The following is a 27,760-nucleotide window of genomic DNA, read 5'->3' on the forward strand; positions in this document are numbered from 1 at the left end:
TCGAACTCCTGAGCTCAAACAATCCGCCCACTTCGGCCTCCCAGAGAGCTAGGATTACAGGCGTGAGCCACCGCGCCCGGCCATCTTAACCATTTTTAAGTGTACACTTCATAATGTTGTGCAACTGTCACTGCCACCCATCTCCAGAACTCTTTTCATCTTGCAAAATTGAGATTCTGTCCCCATTAAACTCTCATTCCCTTCCTGCCCACCACACCCCTCCAGGCCCTGGCACCCACCATTCTACTTTCTGTCTCCATGAATCTGATTACTCAGTACCTCATGTAAGTGGAACCTTAGATTATTTGTCCTTTTGTAACTGGTTATTTCACTTGGTAATGTCCTCAAGGTTTATCCAAGTTCTAGCACATATCAGAATTTCATCCCTTTTTAGGGCTGAATAATATTCCGTTGCATGCCCATTTTGTTTATCCATTCATCTGTTGATGGACATGTGGGTTGCTTCCACACTTTAGCTGTTGTGAATCATGCTGCTGTGAACATGGGACGTGGGTGCACAAATGTCTCTTCAAGACCCTATTTTCAATTCTTTTGGATGTATACCCAGAGGGGGCATTGCTGGGTCATATGGTAATTCTGTGCTTAATTTTTTGAGGAACTGCCATACTGTTTTCCTTAACAGCTGCACCATTTTACATTCCTGCCAGCAATGCCCAAGATACACATTCTTGCTGACACTTATTATTTTCTGTTTTTTTAGTAGCAGCCATCCTAATGGGTATGAGGTAGTTAGATCAAATCTTAAGGCCCTTTCAGCTGGGTTTCTCCTGTGAGAAGTATAAGGTATTTGTGGAGTTCTGTGGGTCAGCTTTACTGTCCTTGAACAACACACATCCATACTTGGCAGCTTGAGTAGAACTGAAATAGGATTCGTTTAGCTTGGGTGAACTTTACTGTTAATGACTGAAGTGCTCAGAGCAATAGTTATGAACAGATGCTGTGCTTTGTGATTACATTTTCTTTTAACATTCTTTCCTTTGAATTTCATTGGTCGACAAAGGATCTGTTTAATAAGCTGTCTTTGAATGCTGACCACACTCTGTTACGTGCGTGGTCTCATTTTCACCTTGCATTTCATTCCCTTACGTTGAACGACAAGCTCTCCAGTGATGATGCCGTGAAGAGAGTCTTAGCTGGAGAGAAGGGAGATGTGAAAGGAAGGGCCTCACTGACTTCACAGTCTCAAGAATTGGATAATAAAAATGCGAGAGAGGAAGAGTCCAGAACTCACAAAGATAAAGAGGTGAATTGCAAGTTGCACATATTTGAAAATGAAATAGTTTTTTTGTGGTTTAGGTAAAAACATTCATAAATGATACTGTTTTTTGATTTTTTTAGGATAGAAGAAACTCAGAAATAAAAGAGAAAAGGACAAGCGGAGATCAAAAACAGAAAGAATTGAAAGAAGAAAGCAAACCAAGAGAAAAAGAAAGGGACAAGGAGAAGGCCAAGGAGAACGACAGAGAGAGACACAAAGACCCTGAGAGAGATAAATACAGAGAAGGAGAGAGAGAAAAAACCAAGGCTAGGGCCAAGCAAGAGCGAGAGAGAGACAAAGACAGAGGCAAAGATTTAGAACGTGAGAAGGAGAGAGAGAGAAAGAGTGAGGGAGGAAAAGAAAAAGAGAGATTGCGAGACAGGGACCGAGATCGTGACCGAGACAAGGGGAGGGACAGGGATAGACGGAGAGTGAGAAATGGGGAGCACACCCGGGACCCCGACAGGGAGAAGAGCAGAGAGCACGACAAAGTGGAAAGGAAGGTAAAGTCTTGTTGGAAACTTCTGCCTTAACTTAGAAAGAGTTTGTGATAGTCTCTGAAATGGTTTTTGTCTTATAATGTGATTAGGAAACTTTTTTTGTTTTGAGACAGAGTCTTGCTCTGTTGTCCCAGCTGCAGTGCAGTGAGTGGAGTCATCGTAGCTCACAGCAACCTTAAGCTCCTGGGCTCAAGCAGTCCTGCCTCAACCTCCCAAGTAGCTGGGACTATAGGCGCACACCACCATGCCCAGCTAATTTTGCTAGTTTTAGTAGAGATGGAGTCTCACTCTTGCTCAGGCTGGTCTCAAGCTCCTGAGCCCAAGTGATCCTCCCATCTTGGCCTCCCAGAGTGCTGGATCAGGTGTGAGCCACCGTGCCCGGCTGGAAACTGGTTTTCTTTTATGCCGATTTAAAATTCTGACAATCCTGGATTCTTGGTAGAAACCTAAAGAGATTCCAGTTTCCTGCCAGGTGTTTTTTTGGTCCCTTAATAGTAGTTTATTGTTCAATCATTTATTAAGACATTATTCAGTAAGTTTTCAACCAGTTCCTACTTTATATCCAGGAAGAATTCTACTGGAACATAAGCTCTGTAAGAGTGTAAGTTGGATTTTTTACTCTTACTTTCATTGTTGAATTCCCAACCTAGTAGAGTGTCTGACATATAGTAGGTCCACAATTTATATTTGGTGAAGGAGTGAATTGAGAATCCCGGCAAGGGATGACAGACTTTTCAGATCATGAAACATTGGGTGGAATCGATCAATTGATAGTGGCTTACGAGGTCTCTTATTACGGATGTGGATCTTGGGGTAGTGGAAGATAATTTGGTTGAGGAAGTCAGGAAAATACATTAAATGTTTGCTCTTTTTAGAGGTTAGTGATTCCCCACCGGGCATGTAGAGAAAGTAACATTTTTCAGAATTTGAGCTAATTTGCCCAAGTAGCCCTTGTGTTCATCTTGCCAGTTGTCTTAAGATTTATTGCTTTTCACCTCTCTGTCATTCGCATGTTTATTTGGGCATTTTCCCACTTTCTTTGGAGTAGTCTGTATCTTAGCATTGCAAGCAGTGTTTACAGCAGTCTGAGCTGTGTGTGGGGTATCTTTTGGAACATGGATATCACTGAGTTTATAAAGTATCAGGGCTACTTTCAAAATCTTTTAGGCATCAGCAGATAAGTACAATAAGACCTTAGTTTATGATAATTCTTGTTTAATTAAATTTTCAGATAAATTTAGGTTGGCCAGAAAATCCTTCTGGTTTCCAACTGTGTTTTCTAACTGTGCAGATTACTTCTGTACTCACCATGCATGTCAGGGCCATTTTTCCAGATGCCCATTCTTGTGGGGACATCGTATTGTAAAGCATCCTGGGAGAATGGTGAAAATCTCCTGGTCTTCACCTGCTAGAAAGGAGGAAGCAGAGGTCTGCAGAGGTTCAAGATCTGCCGCTCGGCAGTGAGGGGCAAGGCCTGAGCTGGCCCCCAGGGCTCTTTCCTCCCGTAGCGGCCATCTTGTTTTGTACCTTGCATCTCGGTGTGACTGTCCAGGGAGGGGAGTGGGCTCCGTGGGACCAACCCTGCAGGAATGCTGTGAACCAGTCTGTTCTGTGGCAGTCAGTGTAAGCCCATTCTTTGATCTGTGTGCCACAGTGAGAAAGGGGGCACTAATCCAGAAAGACCCTGGTGGTTTTGTTAGCAATTGCGTGCAGCGTTCTACTGGAACTCTGGTGTTTTACTATTTAAAATGTCACTCCCTCCTACCCGCCGTGCACATCCTGGAGTAGCGTACCCTATGATACGTGTCATAAGCTGGATTCCCTTATGAGTTTTAGAAATCAAAAAGACATTCCCCATCTTTTGCCTTTTTCTAGAGGTCTCAGAAAAAGTATTTTTCGCTAACCTGAATTTTCTGAGGTGCTAGCTTATTCTGGTGTATTTTCCTACATGAGGCAGCCTGGGAATGGGATAACTTTCCCCAGCTCTCAAGGTCATCAGATCAAGTGTTGACATGTTATATTCGCTAAAACTGCTGATGATGTGACTAGCTTTTTAGATAGAGAGATAGACAATTCCAAGGAGAAATTTTATAGACTGATATTTGGAAACATATCAGAACCAAGGGTGAATGATGGCTTTGTTTAAAAGTATCCGAGACCATGGTGAAGTGACTGTTTTCCTACTCAAAGCTGACACTTACTTGGCTGAAGACAGATTTGTGTAGATCTTCCATGGTGATTTTGCCCACCTGGCTCTTCTGTTAGAAATCTGGGGTTTTCTTTATCGAGCCATGTGGATCTGGGAGGCAGTCGCGTGGTCTCCTGGTAAAAAGCGCAAAGCAGGGTGAGCTTCTGCGAGACACTTCCCCAGGAACCCCAGTTCCCAGGGCCCTTTGTCAGCCCTAGGAGTGCCTGTCCTCCCTGGGGAGGCAGGAGACTCCGGTTCCAACCCAGGCTCTGCCACAGTCACTCTTTACCTTCTGGTCGAATCCCTTGACGCTTCACTTTATTTCTGTGTGGAAGAGGTTGGTGAGATGCTCCCAAACTCCCTCGTGGGCTTTAGTGAAGAAAGGTGAAACAGTGGATGTGTAAACACCCTGGAAAGTCACGTGTGTTTCAGTGAGGCAGGCAGTTGAGAGCCCAGGTGCCAGGTTAGACTGGCCATCTGGGGGTTCCTCAAAGAGAATGTCTGTTTTAGGAGTGGGTGCCCCACTCCCAACCCCCTCTCCACTGGGAGCAGCGAGGGCTGTGAGCATGCACAGGTAGCGTGCGGGTGCCCGACCTGCAGTCATGGGTAATTACCGCTGGTACAGTCTGATGCATTCATAATTAACGCATGAGGACATTGCATTCTTGAAATATCGAACAGGCATCCTTTGCTTTTCATCCGTCACGGAGGAAAATGTCAGTGATGATAATCTACTCATACTGAGTTATATCTTTTAAAGAATTGGTTTAAGATGTGAGATGGTATTTATAGTTTTCATATAGTTTATGTTATGAGAGTGCTTTCCTGATTTACAGTTTGAAGCCTTTTCTTAAAAAGAATCGTTCCATTCTAAAGTTACCCTATTATCAGAAAATACAAATAGGAGCAATTTTTCCGTGGGTGATGGAGGTTCACGTTATTCACTCCATCCCTCGTTTCCAGATCCCGGTGTTTCACTGGGATGTGTTTCCAGGAAGTTTGGCCTGGCGTAGGGATTTGGTGTTCCATGTAGTATCCTGAGAGGTGGAGTTGTTTGAAGTCCTTTCCCACCTACTCTGCCCTTTATGGGAAGAGATCCTGCTATTGGCTTGGAAGACTCTGGAAATCCGAGCAGCAATAGCAACAACAAATCAGCACATCTGGGTGGTAATGTGATATTCTTACGGAAGAATTATCTTGCTGTTGGTCAGTGTTATGTAAAATGTCGATGTATTTTTAGATGTTACAGAGTTGAATAATTCTAAAGTTTTAAAAATTTTTTTGTTTTATAGTCCGCAAGCTCAGGGGAGATGTCTAAAAAGTTGTCAGATGGATCTTTTAAAGACTCCAAAGCTGAAACAGAGGTAAATTTTTAAAAATGACCGTAAGAGAGACGTAAGCTTGTGGTTATGTTGAAATAATAAATGCTGTGTCCTCTTCTGCTCCACTGAGGCATGGCGGGGCAGAGCACCCATTACGTGTGGGCCCATCTTTATTTTGTTGTAAACGTAATGATTTAAGTGGTTTACCTCCTGGTAAAATAGATGCGGTGTGTTTATTCTGTGGGTACTCCTGGGTCTACTTATGCCTTTATTTAACAAGTGTGATGTGTGGTGTACAAAGGGATGGGGTAGTCTTTTGGAGAGAGGGTGGAGGTGGCACTCAGGATGAGACTGGGAGAGAATTAAGGATTAAGTCAGCAGGCAGACAGGGAAAGGGAGGGCCAACTGAAGGGACCCCTCCAAGCTATGCTTGTCCTGTTTGGGACCCCGTAACACATTTCCTGTGGCCGGGCACAGTGGAGGCCCGCCATCTCCACGTAGGGTTTCCTGTGGAGGTTAGTCTCATCACAAGCAGTAGGGGCCATTGAAAGGTTTAAGTCAACTTTCATAATCCAATTCGCATTTCATAAAGTGTTCAGGCAGCTGCAGGGGAGATGGGTGGGGCCTGGAGTAGAGGCTGGGAGGCCAGTTAGGAGACCACGTGAGACTGGAACTGTGCCATGGAGAGAGGGGCAGGATATGCTGTCATCTCCAATTTGTTTTCTGTTTAAACACAATGTGTAAGTTTTTACTTTCAGAGTTGTTTACAAATACATTTAAGTAAGTGTATAGCAACAGAGATTGAGTCCTCATAAGCATATCCGATAAGACAGTGATTCTCAAAGTGTGGGTAGCAGATTGCTGACCTTTTTAGGGCTGTACAAAAGAGGGGATTCTAAATTTAGGATGAAAGAGATTTTGGCTTCCTTCTAATTCATGCTGTCAGGTCTTGAGTGCTTAGTTGTTTTGAGTTGCTATCAGTTCCTCTTTTAAAGCATATGGATGCTATTATTGGGTTTCAGACTTGTTCCTCAGGCAGAGCTTGAAAAATAAATCTGCTAATGGTATTGCTCTGTGATGCATCAGTTAATTTTTTTTCGTTCTCTTTTCTTTAAGACTGAGATTTCCTCTAGATCATCCAGGTCGTTGGCAATAAAAACTTCAAAACGGCGATCCAGAAATTCAGTGGAAGGTACTGCAAAACTTAAGATATATGTAGCTGAAAATATGCATCTTAGTTTTTTTTGCTTTATTCACAATATCTAGTAGAGAGAACTCATGTGGCTGGAAAACAGACCTGCTGTGTGTAGGAATGAACAGTGACTGTGTAGAAATAATGAAGATTTGTGTGTGAGCTCACGACACCAGGGACAGAATAGTCCCTCTTTGCTGGAGATCTGTGTTAAAATCTAAAAGGTGTGATGGAGTTTTCGTTTTCCAGAAATACTTACAAGTCATCTGCGTTTCATTGGCTCTGTCCTTCACGTTGGTAGGCTAAATTTAATCCTGAGGCAGGCTGGACATGAAGATCACGTGGGCAGATAATGTTTATGCATTTAAAAACAGCGTATTGGGAATCACGCTGAAACTGAAGCCCACAGGCCTGGCCTGGGGTTTGCCCAAGGGTAGTACCTATAACAGACCTGCAAATAGGACAAGAATGTTAGGGAAATGCAGGGAAAGTACTGTTGGAGGCCAGTAGTGTTGGAGGCTTACTTTTAATTGAAGTATGAAGCTACTTTGAATGAGCAGTAGTAGTTTCTGAAGAATTATCCTTCTCTTAAATTGTGTAAGTTAATGAAGTGTGGCAAGAAGGTAGTAGTTGGAGTTTTCCATTCAGAAATGAAACATAGATGGTAAGTTCTGCTCTTTCATGATAATAAGTCATGCTTTAACGAACATCTGTGTGCCAAAAGCCTCCCTGTCGGGCGATCGCTGTGGGATAGGTTCCCAGCGGTGTGATCACTGGCACGAAGGGGCATGGACTTTGTAAGGTTTCAGCTACCACGTGCCACCAGCTGTGCCCTCTGCCCGCACCTTCTCCGGTGTTTGAAAGGTGTGTTGATTTTGATAAATGAAAGCCCAAAAATTTAATTACCAGTGAAATTGTACATTTTTTTCCTGTGTGTTAGTCTTTATTGGCTTCTCTGACTTGTCTGTTCTTTCGGTTGCCTCTGTTTGGAGTCTCCGTGTTCTTGCCGATTCGCGTGTGCTCCTTGTACGTTAATGACATCTCGTTTTCACATAAGTGTTTCTTATACTTTTTTCCACTAATTATGTTTGGTTTGGTTTCTCATTTGCCTGAGTGTTAAATTTTTATGTGCTTGAAGCCACTAATCTTTTTTTGGTAATTTGTTCAGAGGTTTTGAGAGATGAAGATTTGTATTTTATCATACATTTTCATATTTCACCTTTTTGTTATCTCATATTTTAATTCATGGTATAAAGTAAGGCTCTGAATTTATTTTTCAGAATAATTCCCCAGCCGTTTCAGGATCACTTAATAATTAGTTGTACCCTCCCCTCCTCTGTGATGCCTTTTGTAGTCTGGGTTCTGTTTTTTTGTTTGTGTGTGTGTGTTTTTTACTTCCACTGTTCTCTGTTTTACCAGTAGTTTCCTATCAATGTTCTTTTCAAAGAGTTTTAAGCCATTTTATTTGCTTATTCTTCCAGATGAATTTTAAAATCACTTCATGACTCAAAGAATCCTACTTCCCACAAAACTAACTAACTTCTCAGGATTAATTGGACTTGTGTCAAATTTGTACATTCATTAGTTCAGGAAGATTGGATACTTCGAATTTCAAGTTCGTAAAGTTGTTTCCTCTTCTGAGAAGATGTGTGTGATGTGCTTGGGTGTGTCTGTTAGTCAAGGTCCTTGCTTGATAGTTTGTTTTGTTTTTAGGTTTTTTGGGGGATGTGGTATCTTTTTTCTCCTCATCGATTTTTAGTGATTATTGTTGGTATGTAGGTGCTTTATTGATTTTTGTTAACTATATCTTAAATCTAGCTTCGTTCTTGAATTCAGTAGTTCTTCCATTGATTCTTTTGCGTTTTCTAAGCAGCAGTTGTATCATCTGTTCTTTTCTAATCACTCAGGATATCTGCATCTTGTTTACTGGTAAGCTTGTGCTGTAGGGTTCTTTTTGTGTGATCTTTAGGAGATTTTATTGTCAGAGATTTGCAGGCTTTATGACATTAGCTTCACTGAGGTCTCAACAACTCAGTGGACTTTTGCCTTCCCCGCCTGCTAGCTGGGCGCTGACCTTACCATGGGTTCCCTACCAAAGCTGACACTCTGCCCGAACATTCTGCCTCACTTACGTGGGTTGGCATTGGGGAAAATGCCCAGTACCCAGAGGTGTTTGAGACATAGGACCTCTGTGTTCTGCTCAAGGGGATGAGCCTTTACTACAGAGTGTGAGGGTGTAACGTTTACTATACCTATTTCCATTTTTAAAGCCATTTTATACTCTCTATAGAATCCAAAACACATTCTGCATAAGAATATGATAATTTTTACTTATTCTTAAGTATTACATTTTAGCAGAGCTGATCACTTTGAGTGAGTACATTTTAATTTCATTTTGTTGTTGACTTGGCAGCATTATAAGTTAAGTTTAATATGTATTTTCATTGTGCAATTTCATGTCAGGAAGAAGGGACTGTAGAACCAGTGAAAATAGTCTTTCCTCTGAAAAAGAACATAACTCTTCCTACTGTAAAACTAAGAAGGAACATACTGTGAAACAGCTCGGTAAGACTGAGTGAGCCCTGGCGGGTGCTGTGTGTGAGTGTTTGCCAGTTGAAGCCTTTCGCTGCCTGCTTCTTTGCTTCCTTGATCATTGAACCGGTGGCACTCTTCGGGGTGTTAGCACAGGTGTGGCCCTGCTTGACCTGTGGCCTTAGCTCTAGAGCACTGCCTCCCTGGCCAGAGTGGAGAGGGGCAGAAAGACATGTGGGCGCCACTGCTCAGAGCCTGGCTGGCTGGCCCCTGCCAGGCACAGATTTTTCTACCCTAAGTCAATTACGGGCTGAAACTGTCCATTTGAGCCTTCCTTTTTTTTTTTTTTTTTTGAGACAGAGTCTTGCTCTGTTGCCCAGGCTAGAGTGCAGTGGTACAATCATAGCTCAGTGCAGCTTTGAATTCCTGGGCTCAAGCGATCCTCCTGCCTTAGCCTTCTAAGTAACTGGGACTATAGGTGTGTGCCACCACACCTGGATAATTTTTATTTTTCTTTTTTTTTGTAGAAACAGGGTCTCACTATATTGTTCAGGCTGGTCTTGAATTCCTGGGCTCAAGCAATCCTATCACCTCAGCCTCCCAAAGTGCTGGGATTACAGGCGTGAGCCACTGTGCCCAGCTGAGCCTTCCTTTTCTTATTGTGCAGACATGTATAATATAATAAAGAGCACACAGAAGCATATACATGCATGTTAGTTAGTGATGAGTCTCATGAAGGAAAATGAAGCCTAGGGAAGCAGGGTGAGGGCGTGGGCAGGAAGGGCCTCTCTGAGAGGGACGTCTGGATGATGAGACTGATGGGGGTGAAGAAGGACATGCAGGTGTCCAGAAGCCTCTGAGCAGAGCTCCTGAGCTGGGGCAGGCTTGCCCATGTGAGGGGTGAGGCTGGGGCAGAGAGGGGCAGTAACAATAGGCAGGGCCCAGGAATTCTGGGCCATGTTAGCGTGTGTCTTACAGTCAGTGTGAACAGAAGGCCTTGCAGGGTTTTAAGCAGGATAAAGGCAAGATCTGACTTATGTTTTAGTAGGACAGGAGTGGAGGCCAGAGAGCAGTGAGGAGGTTGTGGCACCCAGATGACAGGCAGCCATGGCTTGGACCAAAGTACCAGTAGTGAGAGCAGATTGGGTAACTGTGCTAATGGATTGGCTGTCGCTTGTTAGAAAGGAGAGGAATCAAAGATAAGATCCATTCCGGGAGGTGTCTGGGCACCCAGGCAGTGCCACTTATTGAAATGAAAGGCTCGGGGAGAAGCTGGTTGGAGGAACGGGGCGGCGGGGTCAAGAATTCTGTGTTGGACACATCAAGTTTGAGATGTCTGTGAAACCACCGAGCAGAGATGTCAAGTAGACAGCTGGATGTGTAGACCTGGAGATGAAGGAGAGAGTTGGAGAAAGTGAAGGTAAAAACAAAAAATTGAGAGTTCTTAGCATACAGGTGTTGCTCACAGCCATGGGCCTTCGTGTGATGATCCAGGGGTGTGTGTAGGTCAAGAAGGGCACTGTGAGCTCCGGAGCTTGCTGAGCTCCGCAGGTTGGGAGAGGAGGAGGAGGATCCGGGCAAAGGAAACAGAACTTTCCTCTGGCAGGCTGGAGGAAAACTGGGAGAGCGGGAGTCTTGAGGACCAAGGAAGGAAGTGCTGGGGAAGGAGAGAGGGGCTTCCTGTTAAGCTCTTCCAAGGAGGGATCACACGGAGGCTGAGAATTGACATTTCATTGACAAGGCAGTTTGTTGGGGACCTTGGTATAACCCCCTGTAAATCCCAACTAAAGCAACCAAACACAAACCTTTACAATATTTTAATCTGTTGTTAACTATTTTATGTCAGGAAGGAAGGAGGATAATATTTCAGCTAAAATTTTAGACCCTATAGTGTCTGGATTAAATAATGAACCAGATCAGGAAACTGCAACTTCAGAAATAGGTAAGAAAAATATATTCTTTAGTTTAAATTCCTCACCACTTTAATATGAAACAGTTATATCTCAGTGTAGTTATTATTTTTTGTTATTCTAACTACTTTAATGTTCATCAGATTTTTCACAATATACTGAAGATCAGAAATGACTCATGTTTTATTTGCTTTAATTTGCTAAGTTATATGATAACTTTATTAAGTCAGCTTTAAGTTAACCTTTACATGCCTTTTTATGTATAACTTATTTTTACATTTAAGTCAAAATGCTTTGTTAATCTTGCTGTTGGAATTTTACAAAATGATGTGGATGATTATATAGAGAAACTGTTTTTTATGTCTTCATCCTGCTCCGCTTCGTTCTATTAGGAAAATGCTCCTGATAGTGATTTTTGGGAAGTTGTCATGTTGCTTGCCCAGTGCATTGTGACGTGGTGCGCATAAGTCCTCCTCCTGCTGATCCAGATGGGATAACCTTAGTTACATTCTGTAACCACAGTCTTCTGTGACTTTAGGCTAAGTTCAGGAATGTTAGCATTCTTCAGTTGCATTTAAGGAAGAAATAGTGTAAATCTTGACTCTAGGGGAAGATAAAATTTTTTTGTAGGCTCAACTTGTCACATATATGACTTTTTAAAATTCTGAAACTGTAGCTAGAATGATGATAAGCACATCCTTCTAAACTTTATAGATATTATTATAAGTGAGAGAATAACACAAGTTCAGTTTCTAAGAAGCACGAACTGCAGATGTTTCTTAGCTGAGCTTTTTGCAGAGATTATACTGAAGCCTGACGCCATCTGGTGGCGTCTCCTGCTAGCACGCTGTCCCTGGGTGGTGGTGGTAGGGTTAGCAACAGTGGCTGGGAGGAGCAGGGCCAGGGCTCAGGAATGACCCCTGGTCTCTCCTCCCCCTTCCCCTAGATCCTCCTCCCCTTGAGTCCTGCCACTGCACAAGCCATGTGTCCCAGCCATTGTGGTCACACGGTTTCTTGCACTGGCAGTCATTTAAATTTGTAATTTAGCGTTTGCCAGCAGTTGTTTATAGTTCCTTAATTTCTTCTGTTGAGTGTGATTTACACATCCACTGTCACTGAGTCTAGTTAACTAGACGTTCCTCACAATACCTTTCGTTCTTAATGCTTCAAAGAAAAATCCACGTTTTCAAAGAAAGCTGGCCTATTTTGTACAACGAATCCAGCCCCGTGAGCCCTGTGTTCACTGCCCCGGTCCCAACCAGCACTGCCCTATCAGGGTCATCATAAGAGAATTTGTGGGTTTTATTATCATTTTGCTTTTTCTTGTGGAATTGAAGAGTTCAACAAGGGATTTATCCATTTCTTTTTTAAAACACGAAAGAGATCTTCCCACATTCCGCATTGTAATGCAAGCTGTGTGACATACTTGTTGTCTTTACAATTGTTTGATAATTACAAGTTTTCCTGGAACATTAAGCCATGTCTTTATTTGCTTAGTTTCCCTCATTTCATTTTTGCTTTGTTGTTTAAACTTTTTCATTATGAAAAATACAGAAAAGCAGAAAGAATAGTACAATTAACACCCATATACCCCTCACCTAAATTCAGCAATTTTAACGTTTTGCCATATTTGCTTCATCTATAGTTACATATTTTAATGAACTAGTTCAAAGAATGTTAAAAACCTCCTAACCCTTCATCTCTTATTTATTATTCATCACACAGCTTAAAAAAAAAGACATTCTTCTACATAGCCACAAAATAATAATTGCACTTAATTGAACTCAATTATTGTTTACTAATAGCATCCAAAACCCTGGCTGTATTCTGATTATCCCAAAAATGTTTTTCATTTTTTTAAAAACACTGGTTATTTGATCACATTAATCTTAGATATGTATTCACCAACTCAGTGTAGCTAGAATTTGCACAGAACTCTGGCGGGATGACAGACTGCTTGCAGTTGTATTGTGGGTTATCCATCCGATTAGTGAGTTTTAATACCGGTAACTGACACAGAGCAGCCCTCCCGGCCCAGCACAGTGCTCTTGGCTTTACAGACATGGTCTCCTTTGACTCTGAGGATAGCGCCACGAGGCAGGGCACACTGCAGCTCAGGAAGGGAGAGGTGCCTGCTCCACGCGTAGCAGGTAGTGAACAGAAAGAAGCGCCAGTGTCTGACCTCAGAAAGTCTTGAGCCACGGCTCGCATTCTGACCTACAAGGTTCACTGGTTACCAGGTAGTTCCAGAGAATAGATTGCACTAACAACGTGAATTTTTTTTTTGGCCAATTCATAGTAATTTTAGATTTTTTAAGTACATTTTTTTTTTAAAGACGGTTGTTTGACAAACTGGTTAACCCACCCTTTGTGATGAAGAATTGATTGTACAATGTAGTATTATTAGTGAATGTATAGTCTGTTTTTATTCTATTGGTGTGAGCTTGGGGTTTAGTAAAGCTTACTTAAGAACAACACTAGAACTTCGAAAAGATAAAAATGTGTAAAATGTCATTGGTCTCCTTGAATTACAGAAAGATGATGCATTTGCAATTTACTTATTGTGATGGTGGGTTTTGTAAAGTGTAGAAAATGTTTGACACTTCAAAATCAAATATAAAAACTTAAAATTATTAGGTGATTTTCTCCTAAAGTTGATAATCTCCAATTACCATGCTTACATTAATTTTTAGATTTTTTTAAAAGAACTTAATATTTCGTGTTCATTCTTTGGCTATCCTCTATAAAATATCACAAACAATTAACTATTTGCATCAGACTAAGTCAGCATCATTTTTAGAGATTGAAAAAAAATTTCCTTACAAAATTATGTCGTCTATTTTATGTAGTTCTGTTACATAAATAAAGCGGTCATTTGATAGTTAATGACAGATTGATTCTGCTATAAGCTGTTTCTTTAAATATTTTTAAGAAATCGTAAGATTGTGTTTCAGAAAAGGGAACATTTTTCCAATTTTATTTTTGTCTCCCAGTTTCTTTTTAGAGAGTGGTGAGTCCTTTGATGATGAGTTAGTTTTCCAGCTCGGGGTCCTACTATATTCAAGACCTGTTCCTCTAGCGCCTCCCCCATCCTGTTTGTTTGTAATAGGAAAAATGTTTTATTTCTTAGGTATTTGATTTTTTTCTATTTTCATAAACCTTGGAACATCAGTCAGTAATCAGAAGACAAGTATTTGGGTGTTTTCAGTATGTCTAGGACTGTGCACTGTGTCAAAAATATTTTTCTTTTCCTCTTACTTTCCTCAAATAGCCACCTACTTGTACTTCTCAACGCTTGGGCCTGGCTGTCGTGGGGAGGCAGGTGGGGAGACAGTGTCAGGGTGGTTCTAGAAATGGGAGGTGGAGGGGCCAGTCTTCTTTGGCTGGGGAAGACCCCAAGCTTCCTCCTTGGCTGAATAGACCTGACGCCCACTCACAGTCTGGGGCATCCTTTCCCTCTCACCTAGTCCCAGAGCCACACGTGGGGTAGGAACATCCTAGATGTGTGTTTCCCAAAAGCTGCCTTTGGTCGGTCCTTCGTAAACTCGCAGCGTAGGGAAACAGATCAGCGAGTGTGCTCTGTGTTAGTGAAGCCATTGATCACCAGCCCTCAGTGGACAGTCTTAATGACCAATTTTAAACTGTTTTATGTCAGGAACAAAAGAAGCTAATACTAACTCAACTAGTATTTCAGATGATAATTCAACTAGTCTGTGGCGTGAGAATCTTGAGGCAGACCCAGCAGTGAAGCAGAAAGGTAAGAACGATCCCTTTTCCCCCCTTTCCTAGGGAGAGGAGATTGAGCACTCCAGAGTGGCACTGGTGTCCCGCACCTTTCTTCTCAAGGGGGACACAGTCCAGAGCCCAGGGTTTTCCTCCCTTGGGTCTGAACGTGGCAAATGATTCACTTCTGCCTTTTTGCGTGAACTAGAATTGAGGAGGTTATTGCTTGATAACATGACTCACTCCGTTGTTCCCGGTGTGCTTTCTGAGCAAGGTTAAAGTGGCATCATTCATGACTCTGGGGGTGTCATGAGTGATCCCTGAAACTTGTCACTGCTCGAAGAGCCCCACAAGCCAAGCAGTGCACTACCCAGACCTCATGTTCAAAGAGGACTTCTGAATAGCTCAAAATGCTGTTGCTACTATGGTTTTTCTTTCTGTATTGTTCTTTCAGTGTCCAGTTGTGCCTTAGTGAGATTCTGCTTCCAGCATAATTTTTCTCGGCACTTAAAAAAGTCGTGGTAAAGTTACACATTCAGCATTTAAGGCCCTAGAGCTCCTTATGGGCCTGCAATGGTGCAGGTGCCTCATGTGACCCGGGCTTGTGCAGGCTGCAGCAGCTGGGCCGGGACGTGGCATGGCTAGGCAAGGGATGGTGTTTGTTGATGTGCTCAAACTGAAAATATTTGTCGAAGGCCTACTGTGTGTCAGGCCAAGGCAGGGAGTGCGTCAGTGGGGAAAATCAGACTGGCTTCCTGCCTTCCTGGCGTTGGCTGCAGAGATAAAATGGGACCATTTGACAAGAGGTGCTGGGGGTGGTCGGGGTGGAAGGGACCTTGGGTGACCTGGAGAGTGGTGAGGGTGGCTGGGGAGAGCCTGCTGGGCCGAAGGAACTACATAAACGACGATCCCAGGTGGGACGTGTTCAGCAGACCGGCTGGCTCGGTGTGGTGGAAGCATCCAGAGCCGGGGGAATGGGGAGAGCCCGGTTAGTTTCTGCCAGGCTTCGTGTGGCCAGTTAGGGAGTTTAGTCTTGATTGTAAGAGCAGAAGGAAGCCAGTAATATTTTTAGGAGGAGTGGCATGGTCATATTTGGCTTTTAAAAAGAGCAGCCATGTTAATTAAGGAGGCTCGAGGAGCAGTCCAGGGAAAAGGAGAGTGGCCCGGGCTGTGCTGGAGTGAAGGGCGGACATCGGAGGGATTCTGGGGCTGCTCGATGTCTTTGGGGACCGGGCCTAGAGCTCAGGGGACAGGTCTGGACTAGAGAGAAAATGGTGATGGTGGTGCCCGGGTGATGGTGCGCGCCTGGGTGGGGATGAGGTCACCCGGGACCAGAGGCTTTGCGACTGCAGAAGGTGGGAGCACTGGCACTGTGGGAGCAGGGGAGGATGGAGTCGGCTGTGTGGAGAGTGCCTGAGGACTCCGGGGGTGGGACCTAAGTGGGGTTAGGGACCCGACCTGTGACAGGCGCAGAGTTTACTGTGCTCGCTTACCTTCTGGGTATCGGCCTCATGATTTAATGACCCCACCTCTCAGTAACCCTTCTGAGCACTGTGTGAACCCAGAATCTGTCCCTGACACCCCGATGAAACCCCGATGGCATGAGTTTCGAAGAAAAAGTTGAGGATTTGGAGTTGAGGACCTGGGTCAGCTGCTTGGCCTCTGGTCACACAGTGACTCCTAGCGCTGGTCTCTGCTAAGCACACTGTCCAGGCCACACAGCCTCGAGGAGAGGGTCTGCTTCTGCCTGCTCTTGGTCCCCAGCAGCTCTGCTCCAGGATTGAGGCAAGCCCCCCACCCCAGATTCCCTAAAGCATCATCCTGAGGTCTCTGAAACTGCCACGTACAGCTTCTCATGCCATGGCCCCAGCCAGCACTGCCTGTTCTCACAGCACCTTCTAGAGACGCTGTCTGGAACTGTGTTCTCTGGGCCCCTCCTAACCGCTGGCCCCTCCAGGCCCATCCTCTGCGCGGTGTCCCTTTGTGGGGTGTGCTCTCTGGAGGCTCTGGGCCCTTCCCCCTAGAGCCACCCTCCTTAGTGCAGCATTTATGCCGCTCTCTGCCTGGGCGGCTCACAGAAAGTCCCCTGCCAACAGACAACCTAGGAGAGTCTGAGGAGTGCTTTTCATTCTGTGTTTGCAGGTGGGTCCTCACGGTAACCTAGGCTGATTCCTCGTGGCGTGCGTGTGAGACCGTCCCTGTCTGGGTGGGGCCGGCCCCTCTCCCCGCGTAGTGTCCTTGGCTCTTCTGCAAATGCATTCCTGCTTCATGGGAGTGTGAAACAAAGATTAATTATCCACCTATGGTTTCGAGTCCAGCCCACTCTTATGGTGCCACTGCTCATTTACCTGTGACTGCTTAGGTCACATTTGTCCCCAAAACACAGCACTTGAAGAAGGATTGTCAGGCGTAGAGGTACGCCTCTCTTGAGCTGGGGAATTTTCTGCTTTCAGGAGCGGATAGAAAAGCACTCACTGATCAGTTCTATGAGGTGGGCTCGTGTCTGGTTTCACTGAGTCTTAGAAATGGCCTGGAGGTTGGGTGTGCCGGGTGCAGCCTGTCACGTCCTCCCCTTGCACTTGGACGCACTTTTTCCGTGGCTTCCTGGCTTACCAACTTTTGTCTCGTGTGTTTAATTCATCTCTGTGATATACTTTCTTCACGTCCCTGTTTCCTGTTTTTATGTAATAACATTTCATGATTTATAGTTTTGTTTGTTTGCTCCTTGTTTTCTGTTTTTGAAAATAAAATGGCGGTAGCAAATTAGGAAAGAGGCTGTGTGGAAATGACCCTTTCTTTCTAACAGACATTCAACATTCTTTACACTGTGTTTTTTCTCTAGTTCTTCTAGATCATTCAGCATATTGAGGTTTACTTACGCGGAAGGTAATTTCCTTCTGTGCTTTTTTTTTTAGGTGACTCCCCCAGCGATGCAGGTAAGGAATGGGCTTAAGTAAGTACGTTTGGTATAGAGTGCGTGTGTATAAACAGACACACGGAAACATGTACTCTCTGAATAATGTTTTACAAATCGCATGAGTGAAAGTAATTTATTTTATGGAAATGAGTCTTAACTATACCAATTTAATTTGAGATTTAATGTATATGTTTTACGTTTGAAACGAATACATTTTAAGATTTTTTCCAGAGTATAAAGTACATTTCCGATATTCAAATTCTGATTTATTTTTACTATTTTCTGAAGTATACCTTTCTTTTACTTTAAATAGGGACGGTAAATTTAATTGTCTTAATAGCTTGGACGTGTTATTTAGTGATTAAATTTTTTTATCAAAATGAAGAAAACTGTATTTAGATTATAAAAATAATATGGTACATCCCAAAGATAGAAAAATTTTAAAATGCAAAAAAATCAGAAGACAATAAAAAAGGCCACTGCTCATAATTTGAATGAATGTTCTTCTAGAACACCATATGTGTAAGTAATTATAGATATACTACTATACTGTATTGCTAATTATATGTTAAGATGATGACATTGTTTCACACAAAAGGGTCTAGCCTGTGCCTATACCATCATTTACTTAGTTACCAATCGTTCGTCACTATTATCAATGATGACGAATGAACATCTGGACCTGTGTTCATTTCTAGGTTGTATTTCCTTTAAGTTAAATGCTGAGTTGATCGGCCTGTCCTTTGGATTTCATTTCTGAAGTAGTTGAACCAGTTTGCATTTCTGGGGTTTAAGTGTGCCCATTTCCCCAAATCCAGATATCAAAGATCTGTTTTATCTTCATCAAAATGATAGATGAAAAAATAGCTCATCTGTATTTGCAGTTATTTGACTGTTGTCTTTTCAAATACTTACTAGTTGTTTGTGTTTTTCCTTTGTGAATTGCTGATTGGATTGTCTTCCGTTTAGAAGGAGAAGTTGCACCTCTTGGCCGAGAGAAGTCTGAGGTGTCAGAGAATCCAGACGTGCCCAGTGAGCTTTCGTCCGGTGTCAGGTCCGTGTGCTGCTCCCAGGCCTCTGCTGCGGTGCTTCTCTCTGTGCCTCTTGCTGTTCCCTGAGTGCTTGAGCTACCTTACGAGCAATTGCTTGTACAAAGAAAGCAAAAACTATTTACGTAATTTTTCACTACCTGAGTTATATAACAATATGTAGACTATTTTAGAGATTTAGGGAAATCCATAATTATGGCTAAATTATGTCGTGTTTTGCTTAAAGATAGTTGTGCTGTTTTTTTGGTACCTTGAAATTACTGCACACACAAGCGTCAGAGATGCAGGTTACTGGACTGTTCCTACTGCTCTGCGGGGTGATTCGTCCTAACTAGCACGTTGATGATGGCCTGGGAACTAGTGTTAAATTAACCTGGGTTTTCTTTGCCCACTTTGAAATGTATAAGTGTTTCATGTCTCTTTTTTTGTTTTCTAATATTTGGGTTTAGAAGAATACCTCGGCCTGGGAGTGCCAGACCAGCGCCTCCCCGGGTCAAACAACAAGAAAGCGTGGAACCATTGCCGATAGATAGGTAAGGCTGGCTCTGGTCACGCAGTGTCCTCTTCCGTGTGTGGGGACAGTGGGACAGAGGAGCACTGGTGCCTCTGCCAGGAGATGGGGTTGGGGACGTAGCAGATGGTGCTGGGAAAACTTGCTATTGAGGAAACAAAAATGAGGGCCTCCCTATAAACCATAGACCAACAGACATGTCAGATGAATGAAAGGGGAAAAATTTACATATGTGTAAAATTAAAATCTTGAAATATATGGAACACTGGTGTTTTTGTCTGATCTCTAGATAGAAGTCTTTCTAAGCATAAAAACAATGAGGAAAAAAGGTTTGAATGCTTAATTGCACAAAAATTAAAAATGGAAGGTTGTCAGAAAGTTATAAGCAATGTAAAGACAAGCAACAGACAGGTGGGCTCAGAGTAGGTTTCACATTGAATAAGAGCCAAGAATTGAAGACAGCAAGAGTAGACATGTTTTTCCAGGAGTTTTGCTACAAAGAGAAGCAAAGAAATGAGACACTAGCTAGTGGGGAAGATAGTGTCGAGGGAAGTTATTACTTTTTGTTTTTAAGATGGGAGAAACATCACGTTTTTCTGATACTGGGAATGATCTACGGAGAGGGGGAGGTTGACCATGCAGGAGACATGGAGAGGGGAGCTGGTGGAGTGAAGTCCCTGTGTGGGTGTGGGATTCGGGGGTCATGGAGAGTCGACATGTAGTGCAGATTCTTAAGGTGATTCTCTCTGGTGCTTTGTTTTTCTTGTGAGCTGAAAGTGGGTCTTGGGGAAGAGGAGCAGGAGGTCAGAGGAGAGAGGAGGCGGCGTGAAGTCGGTCTGCACAAGAGTGGGCAGTGAATACACTGGGGCAGGGGTTTTCATTTAGAGGTGCCCCCCCCCGGGACATTGGGCCACTGAAGGCATTTTTTAGTGTCATGACTTGGCGGGGGGTAAAGGAGAGAAGGTTTTGACATCTGGTTGGGGGGCTGGGGACAGGGTTGCCAGGACACTGCACAGGACAGCACCAGCCCCCCAAGGATGATGGGACCACACGCCCATAGAGCCAGGGTGCAGGACCCGGCCAAGGGAAGTAGAGCTTGACTGTAGGGCAGCATCAGGCATGTGTGAGCATAAAGAGAGGGGAGTCACAGTGGCCGTGGCCCTTGTTCTCCAGCTGTGGTCAGTCGCACAGGGGCAGGCATGGCTGGTGCAGAGCCGGGTTGAACAGGGCTGGGGTTGTGCCAAGCCAGATGTCGTCAGAGAGAGAGAAGAGGAAGGGAACTGGAACGTGCAGAAGAGCCACGGCCATGAGCAATGGTGGGATTTATGCTGGTGAGGGAAGAGAGGAGCCCACGGGGTGAAGGACGTGAAAAGATCATGGAATTAAGAGGCTGGAGGTGCTGGTGGGGTCAAAGGATCGTTGGAGTTGGGTCCTAGGGGTGTGGGCTGGAAATACGGGGGTGGTGGTCAGAGAGTGGGGGTTGTGCTTGGATTTGAGATCAGGAGCTTGCAGTTAGCGGCAGTGATAGATGTGACCCTGGGAGTGGGTGGCAGGTAGTAGAGGTGAGGTCATTGCAGGAGAGTTCAGGGACCTGAGGCCAGGGTTTGGGAAGGATCATTGCTCAGTACTGGAAACCATGTCTTGAGGCAGGGGCAGCGTTGGTGAGAGCGGCGGTAGGGGCAGGGGTTGGCAGCTGATGGCAGCAGTGATGGGGTCGAGGGCAAGAACGTGGCAATGTGACATTCAGAGTTGGCAGTTTTGGGAGAGAATGATGTGGAAGCCACAGTCAGCGCAAGGAAATACCGAGCCTCCCTCTGGGCCTGTGACTGGAGGCCGGGGGTGGGGGTGGCGGGGGAGAGCAGTGGCAGCTGAGGGCTGCAGAGGACAGTGTCCTTGGGGCAGGGCGAGGGTGGAGTGCATAGTTGGGGGGTCAGGGGGCAGGGAGAGCAGGACGTGGGCCACAGTGGGAGTGTGTAGAGAGTTCGAGAGCCAAGGGGATTAGAGCCCCAGGGCTTCCTAGGGTGCTGACATAACAGGGAGGAGGGACAAGGTGAGTTCGGTCCTGGTGGGGCCAGACAGATGGTTGTTGAGGTCAGAGTGCACCACAGGTAGAGTTGAGGATGTTTGGGGAGGTGGGTGTTATTTCAAGAGCTTGTTCCTAAGTGTATGGATTCCCTCTGGACCTTGTGTATTGCACTGAAGCAAGGAAGAGGTTTCGTGTGTGTGTATGTGTGTGATGTGTACATCTGTGTAGCTGTGTGTGCACACGTACTGCAAAGTGATAGTGGGGCAGGGGACAGGGTTCGGTTGAAGCATGGTCATGTTAAGTTGTATAGGGCAGGAACCAGGGCAGGAATAGCTGATGGGAAGCCCACAGAGTGTTTGGGTCTGCGGGCTTGTGGCCAAGGCCCAGTGCAGAAGAAATGAGTCCTGAGGCAGAGGATGCTGACAGTGGTCTGGGTGGGGAGGCTATAGGTGGGACAGTTCCAGCAGGGGGCCCTGGAGGGCACTAGAGAGCCCTTGGATGAAGGTGGTCACCAGGGAGGACAAGGTCAGGGGCTGAGGGGCCAGCCTACCAAACATTGACTCACCCAGAATGACGACAGGTCCTGGGTAGCAGTGGCGTGCATACGTGGGGTGCCGGGCAGGGCAGAGGGCAGCAGCCGAGACTAGGAGTCAAATGGGGGGCCTCGAGCCGGCTGTGTGTAGAGAGGTCTGGGGGCAGCTCTGGCTGTTGGGGCCCCAGTGCGACCCCCTACCCCGAGGTTTGCAACTTGGGAGAGTAGCCCCCTCCGTGTGGAGAGTGGCAGGGGAAGGGCTGATTTCACAGAGAGCCAGGGTCAGCAGAGGAGGGGCCCGAGGCCTTTGTTAAGAGAGGGCACAGGGAGGCTGTTGGGGCCAGAGGCCAGTGTGGACCAGGAGGTCGCAGTGGCACAGGGAGGGCAGTTGCATTGGGGGTGGGGGTGGGGGTGGGAGTCTGGCGTCTCGGCTGCAGGGCAAGGCTCATGGGGACCCAGGCCTGGAGGGCTTCCTCAGTTTCCATACAGTTCATCTGAGCCGCAGCTGGTGTTTTGTGATACTGTTCTAGAGATGATTAGGGGTTAAATTCCTCACAGATAACCCTGACGTAGTTCCAGATGCATAGGATTGATGAAAACTTGTGACTGACAGAACATTTCTAATTTAATCTAATTTCTTTTTATTTAGGACAGGGAGTGGTAAAACTGTCTCAAATGTGATTATAGATTCACAGAATTCTGACAATGAAGAGGATGATCAGTTTGTGGTGGAAGCTGCCCCTCAGATCTCTGAAATGTCAGAAATCGAAATGGTTAGTTAACCGAAGCAGGATGTTTTTTAATAATTTTATTTTATCTGCATTGGAATGATTAGGTCATTAAATATGAAATGTCCGATTTCAAATCAAAAGTTTAGTTTATTACATCTCAAATAAGAAGCAGTACAATTAATCAAAGTGTGCACCTAAACCGTAGACACAGTTTTGCCATCTTAACGGTAGCTTGCTTATGCCAGCGGTGAAAAAGCCTGGAGAGTGAGTGGCAATGAAATCGCAAAAGGCGTTTTCCACAGTTTGTTGAGAATTGAGTATTGTTCCTTGCAGGAAGTGGTCCAAAACCTGGAAGAAGTGGTAGTCAGTTGGTGGAACGTCTGGTGATACGGTGGATGACAGTTTCCAAGTACAGCCTCTGTAATTTGAACAGCACTGTATGTGCGACATGTAGTCGAGTGTTGTCTTGCAAGAGGATTGGGCCGGTCTCTAGTGACCAGTCTTGGCTGCTTAATGGCAAGCATCCTCATCATTGCATCCAACTGGTTGCAGTAGACATCCGCTGTAATCAATTGCCCAGGTTTCGTGAAGCTGTAGTGGATAACACCAGCACTGGACCACCAAACAGACACCATTAGCTTTTTGTGATGAATATTCGGTTTTAGACTGTGTTTCGACTCTTCATCTTATCCAACCATTGTGCCAAATGCTTGCCATTGTCAAAAAGAATCCATTTTTCATCACACGTAACAATACAGTGTAGAAATGGTTCACCTTTACGTTGTGACAGTAAAGAAAGGCAAGCTTCGAGATGACTTCTCTTCTGACGCTCATTTGATTCGTGCCGAATCCATCTATCCAGCTTCTTTACCTTGATGATTTGCTTCAAGTGGTCCAAAATCGTTGGAATAGTAACGTCAAACCTTGCTGCTAATTCACGTGTAGGTTGAGATGGATTTGCTTCCACTACATACAGCTTTGAGCTCATCATTATCCACCTTGGTGTCAGGTTGCCCACGTAGCTTATTTTCAAGGTTAAAATCACAAGAATGGAACTTCTCACATCATCGACATACTCTGCATTCATTGGCCACATCCTTCCCAAACACTTTGTTGATATTTCAAGCTGTCTGTGCAGCACGGGTTCCATGACGGAACTCATTCAAAAATAACATGAACTTTTGACTTACCCATGGTTTCACAAAAATTCCTCTAAAAAAAAAACTTTGAAACATAATCACAAGGCAAACCATACATTTGAAAGAACAAGGATGTACCTTCACAATAAAAATAAAACAAGAAGTGTCAAAGTGAAATGTCAGGGATAACAACTGTCAACCTTAGTACTTAAGGAAATTGGACATCTCATACTTAATAATCTGGCTTTTAGATTTATGTAGACAAAAATTCCCTCTAATTTTTCAGTGAGTTTTTTACCTTTAATTTTGTCATTCCTTTTTTGAGATCTACAAAAGCATGATTTTGGGAATGTAACAAACCTAAATCTTCTCTTTCTCTCCTTCCTTTCCTGCGCAGGTACCAGCAGTGGAATTAGAAGAAGAGGAGAAGCATGGTGAGTCCTGGGTGTGAGCGTGTGTGTTTGTGTGTGTGCGCAGCTTTCTCCGTGTGTGTGCGCGCTTGGGAAAGATCCAGTGTAAGAGACTTTGGTGTGCCAGGTTCTGGTTTGAGGTCAGAGTAGCAGCAGGTAGCACCCTGCGAGTGTGGGCTCCTCCTGCATGGATGCCGAGGGCTGCTGCTGCCTGTCCTTGGAGGACTGGGAGGGCACGGCAGGACCCTGGAGATTCGCTGTGAGCTGTCACGCACACCGCTTCTTTTCTTAACCATACAATCAGACAGTGGAAGTAGATGACCTTAGAGATAAGATCCTTCCCAAGTCCAGTTCTATAGTACTGTTTGTTCTCTTCCCAAGCACGGTGTTTTCTTTTATCTCAAACATTTACAAAGTTAAGAGAATAGCCCGATGAACTCCCTTATGCCTGTCACACAGCGTCTGCAGCGATCACTTCATCGTGTTTTACTGAGCTTGTACCTGTGGAACCCCCCCCAGACTATTTTCAAATCCCAGAGACCCGGAGAACATCATTTCATTTGGAAATATGTTGTATATATTTCTAAAAGATGAGGGCTCCTTTTTTAAAAAAAACTACAATTCCATTTTTGTATATAGAAGAACTTGATAATTCCTTAATATCATCAAATACCTGGTTTTTCCAGTTGTCTTGTGTGTTTTCTCTGGTTTGTTTGAGTCAGGATCCATGCAAGGTCCCTGCACTGCAATTGATCGCCCTAACTCTTAAGTCTCTCTTAATCTGTAACCCCGTCCACTTGTGATGTGTTTGGCGAAGAAGCTGGCCGGGTTGTCCTTCAGAATGTCTCATGAAACCCCAGAGTGTGTTGCGCCATGTTCTTCTGTTCCCTTTGTAACCTGTCAATTGTTCTGGGAGACTTGGTCAGATTCAGGGTTTTGGGGCAGGAATACCTTATAGATGATTTTGGTTCTTTATAATGTCTGGTTGACTCTTGGCTTGTGATGTTAGGCTAGGTTTGTTTTTTCACTAAGGGTTGCAGAATGGTGATACTGGCATCTCATCTTCCCTTCCGAGTTCTCTCGCTAGAGAACTGGGGAGTACAACCCCCCTGGGGTTTGACTACCCTGAGGCACAGCTCCTACAGAAGAGACGGGCTGAATGCTTTTTCCTGTATTGATCCGTATCCATAATAGTGACTTTTTGTTTTTGAGATGGGGTCTCACATTATAGGGACTTTGTTTCCTGGCATCCATGAAAGGTAACTAATGAGGGCTTTTTGGTTTTGGGGATTATTTCTGGTATCTGTATGAAGTCATGAATTTTTAACGTATATTATGTAGTTCATTTCATTCCATCTCAGTTTTTTTTTTTTTTACTGATGTTTAAATTGCCCGGTATTTGACCAGTGGGAGCCTATTCCAGTTATCTTCTGGGAGCCTTTTTGACACATCCCAGCAGACTTTGTAGCGTCCTTGTTTTCTGATATGACAAGATGGTTCAGGCTCATTTTGTATATGTCCTGGCCCGTGTCTGCTGTTTCTCCAAGAAGCCTGGCTCCTGTTGCTTCTGGGTTGGTCCTTGTTTCTAGATGCTTTTGTGGCACAAAGCAGGAATATACATTTTTTAAAAAATAAGAATACTTATCCTGAGTAAATCCTAATATTTCTAATTCAGATTTGGGATTATAGGGTTTTGTCTTTGTTCTTTGATTTTACACGTGCATCTCTTCCATCTCAAGCCCCAAATCTCGGCTCTCAGCAACATCAGCTGTTTGTGTGTTTTATCCTACAATACGTACACGGTGATTTTAGAACAGTACCACTACTTATTAATGACAATAGGATTACTGAAAATATTTTAGGATTTTTTTTTTGGTAGGTCCGTTTGTCTTTTTATTCTTAGAGTATATCCCATTAAGGATGTACAACCAAGTACTCTGTTTTAAAGTCAGGAAATAATTCTTCTCCATTAGCCTATGGTTGCCAATTTGATTGATGATAAGTTTATTTCATTTTGCTTTCAATTTTCAGGCATTAATGTTTTTAATTTTTTTATGTAAGATAGTTGTATAGTTTTAAGGTCAAATATGTAAAACAAGGTATAATCAGAGATGTGGAGCTTTGGTCCTGGTCTCTACCCTCTGCCCGCCCTCCCCCATAGGTAACAGTAAAAAATATGGTTTATACTTCCATTTACAAAATAAGTAAATGAGTGTGTGTGTGTGTGTGTGTGTGTGTGTGTTGATCAACATCCATTCTTGCCTTCCCCTTGCTTTTGCTGACTTGGCAGTGTGTGCTGCCATTCATTCCGTGGCAATTAGAGGAGTAGTCTTCATTCCTCTTCATAGCTGCGTGGTCCTCCACCGTGTGGCTGTGCCGTAACTTATTCAGTCAGTCTCGTATTGATGCATCCTTGGGTGAAACAATACTTAAAAAATGATTTTCATTTTAAATATGCTATTTTTCATTTAAATATGCTATTTACCCCATATGAAAGAAATGGAATACCCTTGCCCTAATATAGAAGAAGTAATAGTATTTAGAAGCAATTCATAATTGTTATACCTATTTGTAATAGGCAGTTATATTTTTGGATATTAATCTGTATTCCTTCTTAGTCTTTGAAAATAGGATAGAAAAATCTATTTTATTTATTTATTTTTGTAGAGATGGGGTCTTTCGTAAAGACAGCTATGTTGCCGAGGCTGGTCTCGAACTCCTGGCCTCAAGCAATTCTCCTGCCTTGGCCTCCCAAAGTGTTGGGATTACAGGCATGAGCCACCATGCCTGGGCAGAAAATAAATTTTACTTGTAAAGTTTTTTACTTTCCAAGGAGCTGATTTCCTTGAAACACTTTGAAATTTTATAATTTCCACTATCAGCTGCTGTATCACTCTATTGTAGAATATCTTTTAACAAATAAAGATTAAACTATTTTCAGTGTTGGAAGAGATAGGATAAGAACTTAGTATTTCTTCAACCCTTCTACCCATTTAGAATAGCTTCTTGGGGCAGAGAATAAACTTTTAATGTAAAACCACTGATTTTCAACAGGTGGACTTGTGAAAAAAATTTTGGAGACTAAGAAAGATTATGAGAAATTGCAGCAGTCACCCAAACCTGGAGAGAAGGTAATGGAATGATTTCTGTAAACACTGACATTTTAGCAGTCTGTTTCATACATTTACTTTAAAAATTAGAAGCATCCTTCAAATCAGTAATGTCTGCTTACGTGTTTAAATGCCATTCCTCCCCAGCCCAGTTGGGAGGGTCGAAACTGTGGGGCTCTTTCTGTGTGGTGCTGCTTTCCTGGACCACGTCCAGCCCTGTGCTGGGTGGGCAGCAGCTCGCTTGAGGAGCTCAGGAGCCAAGAGCCGAAGATGCGCTCTGCTCAGGCTCCACGGCTCTCCCCATTGGGCCTTGCCAGTCCCTCCCCTCAGGTTTTGTTTGCAGAGACAGGAGCTGGCTGCCTGGCCCTGGATGATTGCAAAATAAGAAGCTGGGGGCGTTTTCAAGTCTGGCTTTTAAATGTGTGTTCTATTTGTACCTGAATCCTAGCCGTCCTCCCTGCAGATATGTGATATGGCTTTGTCGGAACCTACGGTCTCCCACCAGCCACTGCCGTTTCCTTGGCACATGGCTATCGGGTGAGCACCTGTGGGCTAGGGGGTGTGCCTGCTATGCTGTGGCTAGATTTCTCTTACAGTCCCTTCAAATAGTAAGGATGAATATTTTTCTAATAGAAGTTTCTGGCTGGGCGCGGTGGCTCACGCCTGTAATCCTAGCTCTCTGGGAGGCC

General features: G+C 44.1%; 1 protein-coding gene across 1 annotated transcript in view; it reads left to right on the top strand.

The window, feature by feature from the left end:
- The window catches only part of TRAF3IP1 (TNF receptor-associated factor 3 interacting protein 1), a 69,374-nt gene that overhangs the window by 6,466 nt on the left and 35,148 nt on the right, over positions 1-27,760 (top strand). Inside the window, exons 4-13 of the mRNA XM_012648830.1 lie at positions 1,121-1,264; positions 1,360-1,782; positions 5,260-5,331; positions 6,406-6,481; positions 17,562-17,582; positions 18,533-18,617; positions 19,062-19,145; positions 22,331-22,454; positions 23,949-23,985; positions 27,016-27,092. Coding sequence (XP_012504284.1) covers positions 1,121-1,264; positions 1,360-1,782; positions 5,260-5,331; positions 6,406-6,481; positions 17,562-17,582; positions 18,533-18,617; positions 19,062-19,145; positions 22,331-22,454; positions 23,949-23,985; positions 27,016-27,092 — 1,143 coding nt within the window. The remainder of the gene's footprint in view (positions 1-1,120; positions 1,265-1,359; positions 1,783-5,259; positions 5,332-6,405; positions 6,482-17,561; positions 17,583-18,532; positions 18,618-19,061; positions 19,146-22,330; positions 22,455-23,948; positions 23,986-27,015; positions 27,093-27,760) is intronic.

The sequence above is a fragment of the Propithecus coquereli genome, unplaced genomic scaffold, assembly GCF_000956105.1.
Source record: "Propithecus coquereli isolate 6110/MARCELLA unplaced genomic scaffold, Pcoq_1.0 Scaffold295, whole genome shotgun sequence".
Classification (NCBI taxonomy): Eukaryota; Metazoa; Chordata; class Mammalia; order Primates; family Indriidae; genus Propithecus; species Propithecus coquereli.